Source organism: Chionomys nivalis, chromosome 17 (genome assembly GCF_950005125.1).
Source record: "Chionomys nivalis chromosome 17, mChiNiv1.1, whole genome shotgun sequence".
NCBI classification, from domain to species: domain Eukaryota; kingdom Metazoa; phylum Chordata; class Mammalia; order Rodentia; family Cricetidae; genus Chionomys; species Chionomys nivalis.
Window position 1 is genome coordinate 42,055,381 of NC_080102.1, and position 15,510 is coordinate 42,070,890.

Sequence of the window (15,510 nt, forward strand, 5' to 3'; positions counted from 1 at the left end):
TCCTTTCTCAAGAACAGCCTTCTCCTTGTCTTCTGGCTTTTCTCAAAGTCCTGGTACCAGGTGACTGTGTCTCTCTTGGGCTCAGAGTCCTTGGCATCTGTCCTTTGCATGACAACCCAATGGACTTCCTATACCTGTCTTGAAATTGATCCTCTCTGAATTCCTGGGACACTAGAAATTGTAGATCCTTGGTTCTTTTCTGCCTCATTCATGGGAACTGTGTGTCATTATTTATACTTCTTGCTCCCACTGGGATGCTTTTTTTGGAGACCCACTGATCATTCCTAATCACCTATTTCATTAGGTGAATGGGAATATAAGAAGGAAGGGGAGGAGGAAGACTGGCCTCTGAGAACTGAAGCAGCAGGAGGGAGGGAGGGAGGGAGGGAGGGAGGGAGGGAGGGAGGGAGGGAGGGGAAGGGAGGGAAAGAAAAGAAGAGAGGGAGGGGGAGAGAGGGGGGGAGTGTCCAGGGTCCTTTAAAAAGGAAATGTAGTGAATGTGCACAAATGGTGCTCTCAGTGGCTACAGCTGAGGACATATACCCCAAAGTCAGGCTAGTACAGATGCCTAAATACTAACATCCATGGCTGCCAGAAGTTGGGCAAGGGAGAGGGGAAGAGTTGAATAGTAGAAGCAAAAGAATATTTTTTTAGGGCCGGGCGGTGGTGGCGCACGCCTTTAATCCCGGCACTCGGGAGGCAGAGGCAGGCGGATCTCTGTGAGTTCGAGACCAGCATGGTCTAAAAGAGCTAGTTCCAGGACAGGCTCCAAAACCACAGAGAAACCCTGTCTTGAAAAACCAAAAAAAAAAAAAAAAAAAAAAAAAAAAAAAGAATATTTTTTTAAGTGGTTAAACTGTGAATTTGTCAAAATCAAAGGAACGTTATAGCACCAAGAGTGAACCTCAATGTAAACAAAATTTTTAAAAAACTGATATAGGAGAGTTAGGAATACCAAATGGAATGTAAAATGTAACCAAAGACTAATTGTAATAAATTTATCAAACAACTTTTCTGGCGGGATGGGAAGAGAAAGTGGTGGCTTAAGTAATCTTTAGAAGATTTTAATTATGTTTGTATTTGTATATGGCTATGTACACTAAGTGCAGGTGCCTCTGAAGAACAAAGATGTCAGGTCCTCCAGAGCTGGAATTACAGATGGTTATTAAACATGTTAGGAATTTAATTCTAGTCATCTTCAAGAACAATACACTCAACTCCTAAGCAATTTTTCTAGACTCCTAGCCTAAGTAATTTTCCATAAACTTTAGAAGAAGATAAGTCGATTGGTGCTGGTGCCTGCCTTTAATCCCAACACTCAGGAGGTAGAGACAGATGGATCTCTGTGTTGGGGCCAGTCTGGTCTACAGAGTGAGTTAGTTCCAGGACAGCCAGGACATTTATACAGAGAAACCCTGTCTCAGAAAAACAAACAAAACAAAACAAATATAATTATACAGAAGCACTGTATTCTAGGTGTAAATTGTTTCTTGAGGGGAAATGGGCGACAGTTCTGATACTGCTATAAATGACAACTGAAACTAAATACTTGTGGGGTTGTAGAGATGGCTCAGTAGTTAAGAGCACTAACTGCTTTTCCAGAGGACCCAGGTTCAATTCCCAACTCACAACTGTCAGTTCCACAAAACCAATGCACTAAAAATAGATAAATTTTTCTTTTTAAAAAAGAAACTGAACACTTAAACCAATATCATAATTAAGGCCTTTTGTTGTCAAAAAGGAGCTTCTAGAAAAACATAAGCCTAGGCAGAGGCAGGTGGATCTCTGTGAGTTCGAGGCCAGCCTGGTCTACAAGAGCTAGTTCCAGGATAGGCTCCAAAGCTACAGAGAAACCCTGTCTCAAAAAACCAAAAAAAACCAAAAAACCACCACAACAACAACAACAAAACAAAACAAAAACCACAACAACAAAGAGAGAGAGAGAAGAAAAGAAAAACAGAAAGCTAACATAACCCATGGGGTAACAGATTAAATTTGGGAGACATCAGTATGATTCTTGCTTATGTTGATATGAATACAAACGTCTACCTAGGAACTATTTATAGAAATGCATATATATGGATGCTCCAGTGATACAGCTGGTGAGTGATCAGTACTTATACAGAAATATGTATATACAAGTTAGTATACACATCCATACTTCCTAATCTGCCAGATGAGAGAGTCTAGAAACAGTATTAATGACCACTAGGATAGCCAGGATTACACAGAGAAACGCTGTCTTGGAAAACAAACAAAAACTTTACAAATGACTGAGATGAACCTCCTGTGCAGAAACACCAATATATCATATGGACCTTGCCTCAAAATGGAGAAAATCTCACCTCTGTGTCAGTTAGAGGATTAACTTTACTGTAGAGAAACCTGACAAGCACAATCTTAACTTAGTCACCTCAGTCAACACGAATAGTGATATCATGTTGATATTATGCACAGGATATGCCTAGAATATGCTGAATGATATTTTACTTCACCTTCAGAAAAAAACTTACAACAATATTTCTTCAAAACTACCATGTTGATAAATTGTCACAGCCCAAAGGAGTCGAAGAACAAATAACTAAATGTTATTCTGGTATTCATGGTATTCTGGGCCAGAAAAAACAGCAAGGACATATGGGAGAAAGGTACCATATTTATAATTTTTCTGTATATCCAGAGACATTACAAACTTAAATTTACATTTTATTTTTTAAGATTTATTACATACAGTATTCTGTCTGTATATATGCCTGGAGGCCAGAGTGGGTACCAGAAATCACTGCAGATGGTTGTGAGCCGCTATGTGGGTGCTGGGAATTGAACTTAGGAGCTCTGGAAGAGCAGCCAGTGCTGTTAAACAATGAATAATCTCTCCAGCCCTAAAATGTACATTTTATAAAGTAAATTTCCACTAGGGGTGGTAGTGCACACTTTTTATCCCAGAACTCAGGAATCAGTGGCAGGATGATCCCTGTGAGTTTGAGGGCAGTCAGGGCTAGCTACACAGTGAAACTATGTCTCAAAACAAGAAAGAACAAAACAAAATAAATAAATAAATAATTTTAAAAAGTTCATCTGTAGGCTGGGAATACAGCTCAGTGGTAAACTTCTTGCCTACCAAGTGTGAAGGTCTAAGTTCAGTTCCCAGTACTGTCTCCTGAACATATAAACTTCTAAAGTGTCAACTATATTTTCTCAATTTACATGAAACTCGACCTTTGGACTAGAGAAATGACTCAGTGGGTAAAGATACTTGCTGACAAAATTAACCTGAGTTCAATTCCTAGAACCCACATGGTGAAAGGAGAAAATTGACTTCTGTAGGATGTCCTCTGGCCTCCACATGCATGCTGCAGTAAGCACAAGCACAAGCAGATCAAGTAACTGTCATAAAAAACGTTTTAAAAAGTCTAACTGCTAATATCTATTTTTAAAACTTACTTCAGTTCTTTTTCCGTTTGCTGTAGTTGCCTACTTAACATGCCACGATCCTTTTTCTTAGCTTTAATTATGTTTTCATGGTGAGAAAGAGTGTCTTTTACAACACTCAAATTCCTGTCCATATGCTCTAATTCAGTGTTCAGAACATTAATTTTTTCCTCGTTGTAATATAGTTGGAAAAGCATCAGTTGTATCTTGTTTATTTTCAATTCTTCAAGAAGACTTTGGTAACGTTCTGCCTACAAAACAGTAAAAGAGAAGGTAAAAGGGTATATATTTAAGCTTCTGTTCATGACCTCTATTGCGTATTATCACATCACTGCTAATGAAATTTGTCATAGAAAAGCATTATCTCTTCCCTGTTTTCTCTGTCTCATTTTCTTGGAGAGAGGGACAAGGTCTCATATAGTCCAGCTAGTCTTAGACCTGCTATACAGCTGAGGATAACCCTGGACTCCTGATTTTCCTATGCATCTCCCAAGTGCTGGAAATACAGATGTGTACCACCACATCTATCCAAGAGAGATTATTCCCAACAAAGGTAGAATTATTGAAAGGTTTCTTAATATACTTCTAAAATAAAACAGCAATCGAGAAGTGAGTCTGCTTTCATGCGCTCAGTGACCAGGTTATGACAGTAAAGTGCCACCTGTCAACATGGGTTCTCAGAAAGTCTGACAAGTTCCTTAGCACTGCTGGAATCTTCTTCACTCGAATATGAAAGGAACATTCTATAAATAGGTCCCCAGCCACTTTACAGTGATTCTTAGTAAAATTCTTGCTCTAAGAAGTAATTTTTACACTGATAAAACTAACAGGAATATTAAATTTTAATTACACACGAAAAGGAAGAATTCTCAACATTTGTGCTAGCAATAAAGAAAATAAGGGAGTGGGCCACCAACTCATGAGGTGGGGTCCTAGTCAACAAAATTTCACTAGTAACTTGTAAACAGATGCCTACCAAAACTGCTGTAAAAAATAATCAGAAATTTGAACTATTCTAATTGTTTTTATGAAAATGTTTTACTCTCTGCTATTTTAAAAGCTGTTTCAGTATGTTCTAAATACTATGTTCTGACTTAAGGCCCATCCCTTTTCACTAACAAAATACAGAACATATATACACATTTACAATATGAAGAAACTGAGCAATAAGGTACACATTCATCTTTCATTTATTTTCTCAAATATTTACTGAGCTACATGACAGATCCTGCTCTATGTGTTGGGAATATGATTGAGAATGAAATGAGCTAAATCATCCTTGTTCTTATAAAGCTTATATTCCAGTTTTTCTAATAGAAGGCAAAGGACTGAGAGACTGCTAAAAACGCAAACAAAAATAAAGCAATTTTCTACAGAATTATGCTCCAAAAGAAACTAAATTGATAGGAAGAAGGAGATAATTTAAATGGGGCTCTGAATAATTACTTAATAAGGAAGTGGTTTAGGGAAAACTTGAGTTACAATGCATTACCCATGTTAAAAAAAATCAGAAATGTTTGTGAGAGTACAGCTATGTTCTATTAAGCCGGACATCAGAGAATATAAAAACATACAATGTTGTTCTTGTAATTTGTTTTGGAAATGTAGTTATTTTTCATTAATATATTAGCTATGCTAACATGAAATTATCTTAACCAATTAAAAATTATTGAGTCTTAATTTAAAACAGAACAAACAGAGTTGAAGAGATGGCTCAGCAGTTAAGAACACTGACTGCTCTCCTAGAGGACTGGGCTCAATTCTCAGCTCCCACATGGTGGGAGTTTGCAACTCCAGTTCCAGAGGATCCATTGTTGTGTGAGAGGGCCTGCTTTTGGTCTTGGCCGCCCAGCTAGCTTATACCCGAAATAACCACACAGAAATCGTATTCATTTAAACACTGCCTGGCCCATTAGCTCTAACTTCTTATTGGCTACTTCTTATATCTTAATTGAACCCATTTTCATTAATCTGTGCATTGCCAACTGTCTGTGGCTTACCAGCATGAGTCTAATCAGTGTCCATCTTAGGCAGGAGAACCATGGCTGCTGCCACACTGCCCTTCTTCCCAGCATTCAGTTTGATCTACTCTACCTATCTAAATTCTGCACTATCAAAAGGCCAAGGCAGTTTCTTTATTCAACCAATGAAAGCAACACATAGACAGAAAAGCCTCCTACACCAATCTGTTATCTTCTTTTGGCCTCTACAGGCACCAGTCACATGGTACACACACACACACACACACACACACACACACACACACACACACTTAGACAAAACATCCATACACATAAACATAATAAAATTGAAACAAACATACAAATATTGGCAACACAATTTGTTATGAAAAATTATTTGGGGGGGTCTTCAGTAACTTTTACAAGTGTATAAGAATCAAGATACAAAAGTGTTGAGTACTCTGCTATACTGTCTTATATGGCATACAGAAAAAATTTATCTTGGGGCAGCAAGATGGCACAGCAGGTTAAATGTACTTGCTGCCAAGCTTAGCAGTTTGCATTCAATCCCCAGGAACCACATAGTGAAAGGGACCCCTGACTCCTGCAAGGTGTCTTCTGACCACCACACATGGATCTATGGTGCTCATAAACATATAAAATAAATGTTGAAAACTATTTACCTTTTTAATTTTTTTTTTCTTTTTCGAGATAGGGTTTCTCTGTGGTTTTGGAGCCTGTCCTGGAACTAGCTCTTGTAGACCAGGCTGGTCTCGAAATCACAGAGATCCGCCTGCCTCTGCCTCCCAAGTGCTGGGATTAAAGGTGTGCGCCACCACCACCCGAAACCTTTTTAAAGTTTTATTGAACGCCAGGTTTTGTTTCACATTATTGATGGAATCTTTTAGTACAACACAGCCAATAATTTGGGCTTTTTGTTTGTTTGTTTTTAGCTTTTTTTGAGACAAACTTTCTCTGTATAGTCCTGTCATGGAACTAGTTCTGTAAACCAGGCTAGACTCAAACTAAAGAGATCTGTCCGCCTCTGCTTCCTGAGTGCTGGGATTAAAGGTGTGCACCGCCATGCCTGACTAATAACTTATAATTTTAACAGAATTTTTCTATTGAATATGTACTTATTACTGTACTGTAAGATATCACTTCAGAACATCTTACCTCTTCTTTCTCAATTTTTGCATGCTTCCGCTCTGCAGCTACATTTTTTTTCCGATTAAAATGAAATTGTGCATCTTCTTCAGCTTTTTGTAACATCTTTTTCTTCGCCTCATATTCTCCTATAAACTCTCCTGAAGTACTGATTTCTTCAAAAAACTGAGTTCTCTCTTTGGGTTTTTTCATAGAAATTGACTCTACAGTTCCCTATTAACAACAGTAAAGCATAACAGCATGTAAAATATGGTAGCATGTTTTAAAAACAGACCAAATGAGTATAACTACTTACCTGGAAAACTAGACAGTTCTGTGCTTTGACTATTATGCCTATCTTTTCCAACTGTGCTACATATGCAGAACGAGTCACAGGTTTATCCCCAAAATGAAATTCTGAGCATGCCCCTAAAATAAACAAAATAAACCACTATAGAATGTTTTTACTGAACTAGTTTTACAATAATATAATTAATACACCTATACATAAACTCTTTTCATTACTCAACAAATATTATAATTATATGCTAAGATTATTTCATGGCAGTAACAGATAAAAAGTGTTCTATCTCAAAGAGTTCGTATTTTAAGAGATAAAAACAAAATATTTAAATAAAATAAATAGCATGTGAGAAAGTGGCATCTTGCTTCGGGAAAATCCTTCTGTACTCTGTGCATATGTATTGCTCTCACTGGTTAAAAATAAAGTTGAGTTGGTCTATAGCCAGGCAGAATAAAGTTAGGTGGGAAAGTCAAATGGAGATATAGAGAGAAAGAGGGTGGATTGGAGGGAGACTTGAGCCAGCCACCCAAGAAGCAAGATAACAGAGGACCAGTAAAGCCACGGCAATGTGGAAACACATAGATTAATAGAAATGGGTTAATTTAAATGTAAGAGATAGTTACAAATAAGCCTGAGTTATCAATCAAGCATTCTGTAATTAATATAAGTCTCTATTTATTTGAAACTGGGTGGTCGGTACAAAAGAAAATCTCAGCCGTAGTTCACAGTATCTATAAGGAACAAAGGGATGTTTCTGCATGTGGAAAAGTTATTTCAACTTTGAATACAGTGAATAAAGAAATTTTTATTGAAATGGAGAATTTTCAAATAAAAAGCCAAAGGTTAGGTATGGTGACATATTCCAGCACCTTTAGGAGGATCACTTGCACTTGTGTTAACGGCACATTGAGAGCTCATCACAATAAATAAATGTCCAAAAGGGAGCGAAAAAATTGGCCGAAGATTACTCCAAGTGGTAAAATGCAGAAATATTTAAATTATATATATAAAAATATATATAATGTAAGTTAGTAATACAGTTTTCATACTTTAGAAATGTAGTGAAGTCAGACATGGTAGCACATGTGTGTGATATCTGCACTTGAGAACCTAAAAAGGATTATGAAATAAAGGTCAGTTGGACTACATATCAAGACCCTGTCCAGAAGTGAGGGAGGGTGGGAGAGAAGATGTAATATTTATTCTAGTAAACTAGAAAGAAAACAGCAACAAGTAAAAATAATAAAATATATATCTTTTTATGACTTTATAATGTTCTTGCATGATATAACTACAGATGAGCTATATAGTAACACGGGGAATTCATGAATAAATAAGTAATAAATAATAATAAATAAACATTTTATTCAAGTTGCTTTTATGTATATATAAGTCAAAATATATTTACAAGAAAACAGCACAAAGAAGCAGAGAAAGCAGTTTACTTAGAGACAGGCTCCCTCCTTCATCTCAAGTAAATATTCAAGTATAAAACTGCTGCTTCACAGTAGAGTATTGAAAAAGTGAGTCTGCTTAAACAAGAGACTTAATAGGAACTAAAACAGGTTCTGTTATTTGCTTCTAAGAAAAAGAGTCTGTTACTCACTATGCCACTGATTAGTCTCACACTTCAAAGAAAGAGCAATCTCACTCTAAACGAAAATTCACACACACACACACACACACACACACACACACACACACACACACACACTACCTCGGATAATCCTTGTGAATGTTTTTTCTTCCCCACTGTCCTCTATGTATATAATCTTGACACTTGCAGAAGAAGAAACAGGTTTTCCAATATGTGCTCCATGAATAAGTTCTTGAATATTTTTTACTCTTAAATTAGTTGTTTTTTCTCCCATTACAAAACTAAGTGCATCCATTACATTTGATTTTCCTGGAAGAAGAAAGGAAGATGAAGATTCTTTTTATTTATTTATTTGGATTTTTTTTTGAGACAGGCTATCTCTGTTGTGCCCTGGAATCACTTTGTAGACCAGGCCAACCTCAAACTTACAGAGATCCACTTGCCTCTGCCTCCTGAGTGCTACTATTAAAGGCATGTGCCGCAACCACCCAAAAGATTCATTCTTAATGACTGAAAAACATTCTGAAAGTCAAAGAATTTAAATCACCAATGGAAGTAAAATATAGTCAATATGCAAGTCTCAGAAGCCTTGTCTGGTCAATGTTCAAAATCTATGTGATTGGGAAAACTCCAGGTAGGTGGATTATTTCTCCTATGTAGCTGTGGCAGGAAGGTGTGAAATTAAGGATATAAACACATGAATCAAAAACCAATTAACTACATAAAATTAAACAAAACAAACATGGACCTCAGCTCTCTCCTATTACTGGATATCACACAGGGCAAATCACTTAACTTCCCTATTTCAGTAACACCCATTTTATAAATTGGGAAATGATCATATAAACATTATAACAGCACCATACCCCTCTGTATTTAAAAAAAATTTAAAAAGCTAGCTGGGTAGTGGTGGCACATGACTTTAATCCCGGCTCTTGGGAAGCAGAGGGAGGCAGATCTCTGCAAATTAAGAGGCCAGCCTGATCTACAGTGTGAGTTCCAGGACAGCCTGGGCTGTTAACATAGAGAAACCTTGTCTAGAAAAACAAAGACAAAACAACAACAACAAAACCCAAAAAGTTAAATGCTAACTGAATGTAAGACCTTCTCAAGGTATAAACTGAGACTGCTAGAATCTTCATGTTTTAATACTTGGATCTGGGAAAGGTTTTTACAATTTCTTGGTAAGAATGTAAAAAACTTGGTGAGAGCTGGGTGGTGGTGGCGCACGCTTTTAATCCCAGCCCTCGGGAGGCAGACAGGCGAATCTTTGTGAGTTCAAGACCAGCCTGGACTACAAAAGAGCTGGTTCCAGGACAGGTACCAAAGCTACAGAGAAATCTTAACTCAAAAAACCAAACCAAACCAAACCAAAAAAAACTTGATGAGACAGGACCATGTGCTTCCTTTCTAGGAGTCTGGAATTTGGCTACGTGCTAGGAAGAGGGTATGACCATCTCCCAGTAAAAACCCTATGCATTGAGTCCATGAGATTTCTTGGTGGTATTTTAACATGAGAACTTACTGCTGAAGAATTTGGCTTTTCCTGTTGTTGAGTTTGCTCTGTACCTCTCCACTGTCATGCATGACAATCCTGAGTAAACTCTATGCCACACACTGAAGGATCAACCAGCAAATCACCAAACCAGAGGGTAGTCCTGGAAACCTTCAACCCCACTGGTAGATTCGCTGTATGGGGAAACTTAAAGATGAGTTCTATAAAAACTATAAAATTTGTGTCTAAGTCAGCTGTGGTGGCGCACACCTTTAATCCCAGCACTTGGGAGGCAGAGGCAGGCGGATCTCAGTGAGTCTGAGACCAGCTTGTCTATATAATACACTCCTGGTCAAGGCTATATAGTGAGATACTGTCTCAAAAAACTAAACAAATCCCTTGTGTTTGAAACAAGGAATTCAAATATTTTATCTCCTTACCAAGTAAATCCTTTCCTATACAAAGGTTCTGCTATTTTCCTAGAACTTAATTGAATTAATTGGCTGACTGCTTCCTGCTTTTGCCCCAATTATTTTCAAACTAGCCAGTTGCCAAGACTGTCAGGGTAGACTCCAGCTAATGGGAAAAAGACTCAGACACCACCTGCCTTAGAAAAAACAAATACACTTCCGGTCTCAATGAGCTTGCTCTTCCAAGCACACTCACTTGATCAAGATACTTGTTAAGATACTTCAGCTGGAGTAGCAGTCTTTTTCTTTGTGATCCCAAACTTATTGCTAATATTACACAACTATAAACCCATAAATAGATGAAATTCCAAGATACAATGTCAGTTCAGCTATTACACAAGCAATGCGAACTTCCAGTGCCAGAAAGTAATGTAAACTAAGGTGGTCCTAGAGGGTTAGAGTTATTCTAAAAGGAACAATAATAAGCTTTTAAAATGCTGCAAAACAGCCAGGTGGTGGTAGTGCACACCTTTAATCCTAGTACTAGGGAGGCAGAGGCAGGTGGATCTCTGTGTTCAAAACCAGCCTGGATTACAGAGTTCCAGAACAACCAGGGCTACACAGAGAAACATTGTCTCGAAAAAACAAAACACCAAAACAAACAAACAAACAAACAAAAAAGCTGCAAAAACCATGGCTTTTGGAGATTGATAAACTTCACATTGAAAGCTACTATGAAGCACATGTAGGACAAAATTAACATTCATTGAACTGAATTATTAACTGTGGTAGTAATGAAGCCAAACAGCAACACCTTTTGGTGAACTCTTATTTAAAATCTGCTCAAAAATAGATTTTTCCCATTTAAAATTTTCACTCAATTAATTTATATGTTCAAAAGGGTGTGTGTGTGTGTGTGTGTGTGTTTTGATACAGGGTTTCACTATGTTGCCCTGGCTACCCTGGAACTCCCTGTAAACCAGGACAGCCTCAAACTCACAAATCCACCTGCCTTTGAATCCCAATTGCTGGGATTAAAGGCATGCACCACCATACCCAGGTAAAAATGTATTTTCTTAAGACAGTCATATAATATGTAAAAAACACAATTACTTATGGTAATAAATATCTTGGAAAGATAAAACTGGGTGATGAAAGAATAGAACAATGGGAGAGAAATGTAAAGTGCTAATCTGTCAACTAATGTTAACAACCATCTGTTAGCCGGGCGGTGGTGGCACACGCCTTTAATCCCAGCACTCGGGAGGCAGAGGCAGGCGGATCTCTGTGAGTTCGAGACCAGCCTGGTCTACAAGAGCTAGTTCCAGGATAGGCTCCAAAACCACAGAGAAACCCTGTCTCGAAAAACCAAAAAAAAAAAAAAAAAAAAAAAAAAACATCTGTTATAAAAAAAAATGAACAAACCAAGACAGAAGACTAAGGATATCTGCCATGAATAATTTAAAAAGAACATTAGGAAAGCAGCTATTCTGAAAGAGATATATTTTAGTCTACGGTAGCTTAACACAGATGAACCAAGATTTGAAAACTTTTATTATAAAAGTTACACTATTGTTATTTCAATCGTTTTTGATTCCAACTCCTCAAAACATAACTCCGTACCTCTCTTTTTGTCATTCCTTTCCTAGTTCAAATTCTTAAAAGTTTCTTCAATTTTGATCTCTTAGCCATCAAAATATTCAATCATCCTACAAACATTTTCTGAACATGTGCCAGGCACTCTGTTAAGTACCAGGGTTAAAAAAAAAGCAGTAAAATATAGGTTTTGCACTATCAAAACTTAATGGAGACTATAGCTTTGGACTATCCTCATAACTAGATATCAGACTATGAGACCAAACCAAATAAAATAACTCATATAAGTTCTATACAGTCAAACTAAACTTCTAAGGAAGCCAGTAAATTCTCACATATACTGGCTTGTCCTGAAAGCTGGAAGTCACAAAAACCAATTAGAGAGTCCAATCTACCTCAGTAGGGTATAAGGAAAGTAACCTGTCATAACTCACTGTTGGCCAATCCACTTTTATTGTTCTTATAAAAGCCAACCGCTCTGTTATTCCTAATAGAATACTGATTCTACTTCATAGAATGATGCTACAATCACAAACAAAAGTCAATTAGCTCTTTAAATTTGTTGTAATTTTTCTTTGCACTGCCCTAAGGTGCTTACAGTGGGGTAATGGGATCAATTTGTTGAACCATTTTTGGTGCTGAACACCTACTATCTGTTATTTTATTTTTTGCAACGATTTCTGTGAAATTGGTATTTGCATTTTACAAATGAAGAGGCACAAATTCAAACATGTTTTAGGGCAAAATATTTGATTCCTAAAATACATGTTTCCAATAAATTTAGGAAATACTGTAATAACTTCTAAGGAGAATGTGAAATATCACAGAAACACCTAACAGAAGCACCAATAGCTAGAGACCAAGCTGTATTTAAAAAAGATTATTGTGTTTTGTCTGCATGTATGTATGCATACTACATGTGTGCCTGGCGCCTGCAAAAGTCAAAAGAAATTATGAAGATTCCTTGGAGCTAGAATTACAATGGTTGTGAGCTACCATGTGGATACTGGAAACTAGATCCAGGTCCTCTGAGCAGCTAGTACCTGTAACCACTGAGCCATTTCTCTAGCCTGAGCTAGCTTATTAGGAAATAATTCTAGGTTAAGTTTTAAGGAGCAGGGGGCTGGAGAGTTGGCTCAGTGGTTAAGAGCAGTATCTGCTCTTCCAAAAGGTCCTGAGTTCAATTCCCGGCAACCACATGGTGGCTCACAACCATCTGTAATGAGGTCTGGTGCCCTCTTCTGGCCTGCAGACATACATGCAGACAGACTATTGTATACATAATAAATAAATATAAAAAAACAAAACAAAACAAAAAAAACAAAGAAAGATTCGAGACCAGCCTGGTCTACAGAGCTAGTTCCAGGACAGGCTCCAAAGCCACAGAGAAACCCTGTCTCGAAAAAAAAAAAAAAAAAAAAAAAAGTTTTAAGGAGCAAATCAATTGAGAGGGAGAATGTTAAAGCTAAATATATCATCCCAGGAAAAAAGAGTAACTTGATCATAGGTAAAGCATGGTGCTATTCCAGTTTTTTTAAAAAAGCAGAATATTGCTTTTATACTTGGAGGTGTAAGAGGAGAAAGGCTAGGTTATCTAAGAATTACGATATACTACATTAAAGGAAATAAACTTTATGTTTAGATTATGGGAAGCCATGGAAGGATTTAAAAATAAAAGCACTGTGCTAAATTAAGATGAATTTAAAGGATATAACATTCTGATACACTGTGCGAGTCTGAAGTGGAAAGGGTTCTGGCTGAAGGCTGCTTTGGAATTAATTGAGAAAACCTGAATTTGATCATCTGCTGAGCATTTAAGAAAAGGCTAATCTTCTGAAGAAGAAACATTATGTATTAACCATTTTCAAAAGTTTAAAGCTTATATAGAGCAAAATCTGTATGGCTATGCCCCAAAGGAACAGAGTCATCATCTCCGAATTATAAATAAATGTTTGATTTTCTACTCTTTTTTTTTTTTTTTTCGAAACAGGGTTTCTCTGTAGTTTTGGAGCCTGTCCTGGAACTAGCTCTTGTAGACCAAGCTGGCCTTGAACTCACAGAGATCCTCCTGCCTCTGCCTCCTGGGTGCTGGGATTAAAGGTGTGTGCCACCACCACCTGGCTTGATTTTTTATTTTTAATTTGAAGTTTTTTATATTACGTGTATACTATTTTTATATGATTTTTTTTTAAAAAAAGATCATATCACTAGAAATCTAAAATGGAAAAAAATAAGCTGGATGGTAACTCAGAGGGTAGCTTCAGATAGTATGGTTAGTAAACATTAACTGCTGTTTGGGCTTAACAATCATTTGTTGAAAAAGACAAACCGGTCTGCAGCGTTCAGATTGAAGACCACTGCTGCGCCAGGAAACCGCCTTTAGAAATTACCTTGTGGGCACTACATTCCCTTTCTTTACATTAACCATGCTTGGGTTACACGTGTTTTCTTTTGTTTTGTTTTTCCCAACAAAAGCCAAATCCACTTCAGGCCTAGCACTTGCTGTCGTTGGGGTGGGCGTTGGAGAGCTCCCGACTCGGGAAGGGTGAGGGCGGCCACTGGCTGGCGGAGTCTGGGGAAGCAGTGAAACCTCGGGCCACAGTCAGGCCTACAGCGGGATGGGGGGTGGGTGTTCGGTCCCCTCAGGGCGACAGCAGGGACTGGGGGTGACCGGGTCCCCCTCGGGTCTACAGCGGTCTATGGGGGGGGCTCGGTCCCCTCAGGACGACAGCAGGGATTGGAGGTGACCGGGTCCCCCTCGGGTCTACAGCGGTCTATGGGTGGGCTCAGTCCCCTCAGGACGACAGCAGGGACTGGGGGTGACTGGGTCCCCCTCACGCCTACAGCAGTGAGGGGGGGCGGACTTGGTCCCCTCTGGGCGGCAGCAGGGATTGGGGGTGACCGAGTCCCCCTCGGGTCTACAGCGGTCTGTGGGGGGTACTCAGTCCGCTCAGGGCGACAGCAGGGATTGGGGGTGACCGGGTCCCCCTCGGGCCTACAGCGGTCTGTGGGGGGTACTCAGTCCGCTCAGGGCGACAGTAGGGATTGGGGGTGACTGGGTCACCCCAGGCCAGCAACGGCAAGAGCAGGCCCCGGGTCCCCTCCAGCCTACAGTGTTGGGGGTGGGGTCCCCTCAGGTCTACAGTGAAGGTTGGGGTGGCTGGTTCCCCACCCCCACCCCCCACCCCCCACCCCCGGCCAACGACAGGTGAGAGCAGGCCCCCCGGGGCCCCTTGGGTCTACAGCGGGAGGCAGTGTCCCCTGGGGCTGAACTGCTCTGGGGCGCTGGTTACCAGAGCCGTTGGGGCCGATGATGCAGGTGAACCTCTTGAAAGGACCGATGACCTGGCGGCCTCGCCACGACTTGAAATTCTCCACGAGCAGCAGCTCAAGGCGCCCCATGGCTGTCCTCCGCGCCTCAGCCGTCTCCTCGTGCGCCAGAGAAAAAGCGCGGGAAGCGCTTTGCCAAGTCTCGCGAGACTGCCTCGAGCGACGCGCCTTTCCCTAGCAACGGAGGTTGTTGGCGTTTCCCGGGAAATCCGAGTCCTGTGCCGCCGCTTGTTGCCGAA

General features: G+C 39.3%; 1 protein-coding gene across 1 annotated transcript in view; it reads right to left on the reverse strand.

The window, feature by feature from the left end:
* Positions 1 to 15,343, reverse strand: part of Smc1b (structural maintenance of chromosomes 1B) — a 74,933-nt gene extending 59,590 nt beyond the window's left edge. Inside the window, exons 1-5 of the mRNA XM_057792453.1 lie at positions 15,235 to 15,343; positions 8,561 to 8,749; positions 6,856 to 6,968; positions 6,570 to 6,773; positions 3,445 to 3,683 (exon numbers count right to left, since the gene is read on the reverse strand). Coding sequence (XP_057648436.1) covers positions 3,445 to 3,683; positions 6,570 to 6,773; positions 6,856 to 6,968; positions 8,561 to 8,749; positions 15,235 to 15,343 — 854 coding nt within the window. The remainder of the gene's footprint in view (positions 1 to 3,444; positions 3,684 to 6,569; positions 6,774 to 6,855; positions 6,969 to 8,560; positions 8,750 to 15,234) is intronic.
* Between the last annotated feature and the right edge of the window lie 167 nt (positions 15,344 to 15,510).